This window comes from Rhagoletis zephyria, unplaced genomic scaffold (genome assembly GCF_001687245.7).
Source record: "Rhagoletis zephyria isolate East Lansing unplaced genomic scaffold, Rhagoletis_zephyria_1.1 Rzeph_scaffold_42705, whole genome shotgun sequence".
Taxonomy (NCBI): Eukaryota; Metazoa; Arthropoda; class Insecta; order Diptera; family Tephritidae; genus Rhagoletis; species Rhagoletis zephyria.
The window spans coordinates 1-2,598 of NW_016199760.1; the positions used below are offsets into that span (position 1 = coordinate 1).

At 47.1% G+C, this 2,598-nt stretch overlaps 1 protein-coding gene across 1 annotated transcript; it reads right to left on the reverse strand.

Annotated features, from left to right (window-relative positions):
- Positions 1-277: 277 nt before the first annotated feature.
- On the reverse strand, positions 278-1,662 carry LOC108355144 (probable serine/threonine-protein kinase DDB_G0277165). Its single transcript, XM_017606320.1, has 5 exons — positions 1,381-1,662; positions 1,228-1,278; positions 813-1,171; positions 545-760; positions 278-497 (listed from the first exon to the last, which is right to left on the reverse strand). The coding sequence occupies exons 1-5, from the start codon at positions 1,660-1,662 to the stop codon at positions 278-280; spliced, it is 1,128 nt and encodes a 375-aa protein (XP_017461809.1).
- Positions 1,663-2,598: the final 936 nt, after the last annotated feature.

A 2,598-nucleotide genomic window follows, 5' to 3' on the forward strand; every position in this document is an offset into this window, starting at 1 on the left:
TTTTTGTTTGCTAGCAAAGCAAGGTGTAATGTGAAACATAACTTGTAATTTTTAACCTAATGTAAAACATTCAGTAAATGTACAGCAGGATGTGTAAATGAATCGGTTTTATATTACAATGTAAAAAATGGTTTTCAATAAACTCCACACTTTTTGTTGCACAAGTGGCGCCGATTTTGAGAATGCATCACTGAACACACAAGAGAAGAAAGTTGGTGAACAAAAAGTGTAGTGTGCTGTTGCAGTGAAAACTTGGTGAGAAAGAAAGGAGATCTGGCTACTTCTCGTGGAACCAGGGGTGATCCTTGAGACGTTCAGTGGAGAAACGTTTGGTGGACTCGGTGGTGAGCATGTAGCCAAGGGCGCTCTTGCCATTGTCAGAGAGCTTCAGCGAGCGAATATTGCTCTGAATCTCATTCTCCACCTTGGGACTGTTCTTTAGGCAGTCATAGGGAAACTTGCCAGTCAGCAGGTTAAACAGTGTGGCGCCCGCAGACCTAGAATAAAAAAANAACTTGGTGAGAAAGAAAGGAGATCTGGCTACTTCTCGTGGAACCAGGGGTGATCCTTGAGACGTTCAGTGGAGAAACGTTTGGTGGACTCGGTGGTGAGCATGTAGCCAAGGGCGCTCTTGCCATTGTCAGAGAGCTTCAGCGAGCGAATATTGCTCTGAATCTCATTCTCCACCTTGGGACTGTTCTTTAGGCAGTCATAGGGAAACTTGCCAGTCAGCAGGTTAAACAGTGTGGCGCCCGCAGACCTAGAATAAAAAAAGGTCAATTTGTTTCAATAACTCCTATATGCTTCAGTACCAGATATCAGCTTGCACTGGGTCAAACTGCTCCTTCTTTGAGTTGCCGTACATCTCGGGAGCATTGTAGTCCTCAGTGCCCTCTTTGCACTTCTTCTTCACTGACAGACACGGCTGAAAGGCGATGTCATCCTTTTTCTCATTGTAGTAGATTACCGCACTACGGAAACCGGTCAACTTGACGCGCAGGTCCTTGTGCAGGAGCAGCAGGTGACGGGGGCAAATAGCTCGATGAGAAACTCCCATGTCTCCAAGAAAGTCCATGCCAGTGCGCAACTGACAGGCCACCAACTGGCACTCCTCCTCCGACAGCTGACTGCCCTTCTTCTTCAGGTGCTCCGCCATTGAGCCGTAGGGAGCCTGAAATACAAAGGAAAATTTAGCTTTTGACAAAAAAACTACTCTTTTTTTCTTACCAGCTCCTGAAAAACGTAGATCGAGCCGTCGTGGTGAATCACGTCCCAGGTCTGAGGAGAAAGAGAAATTAGAAATTACAGTCAATAAAAACTCCTAATATCTTTTGCCACCTGAATGACATTAGGGTGCTTCTTTCCCAGATGGCGAAGCACCTTGAGAAAAAGCGAACTCTTCGGGTCGTACGTCTTTGGGTCGTAGAGCTTGGCGATGACCTGAACGTCAGGCGGAAATGACTTGTGCGTGCAAAGGTAAAGGGCCTTGGCCGAGTGCGGCTTGGCACCACTCTCCAGTGGCTTCTTCTCGCCGATGCTGTACATGCTGAAGGCCTTCTTGCCCTCCTCTGACGACTCAGTGGCGTCCATCTCCTTCAGCTTGCGCACATTGGACTTGAGCAAAGCGGCGATGAACTGCACCTTCTTCTCGTCAAAGGTCATCTCGCCGTAGTTGACGCCCTTCACCTGCAGCGGCTTNGCGGCTTGGCACCACTCTCCAGTGGCTTCTTCTCGCCGATGCTGTACATGCTGAAAGCCTTCTTGCCCTCTTCCGAGGACTCAGTGGCGTCNGCCCTTCACCTGCAGCGGCTTCAGAGCCATTTCAGTAGCGGGGATCATTTTTACCTTGCCGGCAGGGGCGGCGGCGCCCTTCTTTGTGGACTTGCTCGACTTGGCAGAGCGAGGTTTTCCCTTCACCTTGCCGGTGCTCGACTTGACCAGCGATTTGTTGCGCAGCTTTGCCGACTTTGACTTTGTCTTGCTTTTCGTCTTTTTCTTCGACTTGCTGCTCGTCTTGCTGACTTGCTTAACACCGCCAGGCGACTTGGGGCTGGCCTTATCCCCCTGAGGCTCATCTTCCACTGGATCAACCGAGCTGGGCAGTTCACGAATTTTCTTGTCGTTTTCGCCGCTGGAGACGGCTTCATCTGAGCTTTCACCAGAGCTGCTCAGTCCTTTCTCCTTCATGTACTTCACCATCTTACGAGTGGCGTAGGGCATGGTGACTGCTGATGATGATGTTCAAAGTTCGGGCAAAGATGAAAAAATAAGCTAAATGTGAGCTTTAGGTAAAGTAGAGATGAGTGTTATAGTCAATTTGGGAAAAAATAGAACTGTTGGCTGTGATGATTCAGAATGAAACACTGTTTAGCATGTTGCATTAAAATGATGATTTATTTAAATGTACAATTAGATGAATGAAAAAACAGATTGATAAAAAGTCGGAAATAAGTTCGTTGTTTTATCGCGCGGAAAGAGGAAGAAGACAAAGATGAGGAAGAGGTGAATGTGTTTAATAATATCGACATGCTAGGCAATAATAAAAATAAAATAATATCACAATGATCAAGTGTTATTGGCGATCATGATCTCAGTGTT

Coding starts and splice junctions, on each gene's coding strand:
- LOC108355144 (XM_017606320.1), bottom strand. CDS start 1,662: ATGACCTTTGACGAGAAGAAGGTGCAGTTCATCGCCGCTTTGCTCAAG. Junction 1,172..1,227: donor TCTACGTTTTTCAGGAGCTG/GTAAGAAAAAAA, acceptor TTTGTATTTCAG/GCTCCCTACGGCTCAATGGC. Junction 498..544: donor CACCCCTGGTTCCACGAGAA/GTAGCCAGATCT, acceptor TTTTTATTCTAG/GTCTGCGGGCGCCACACTGT.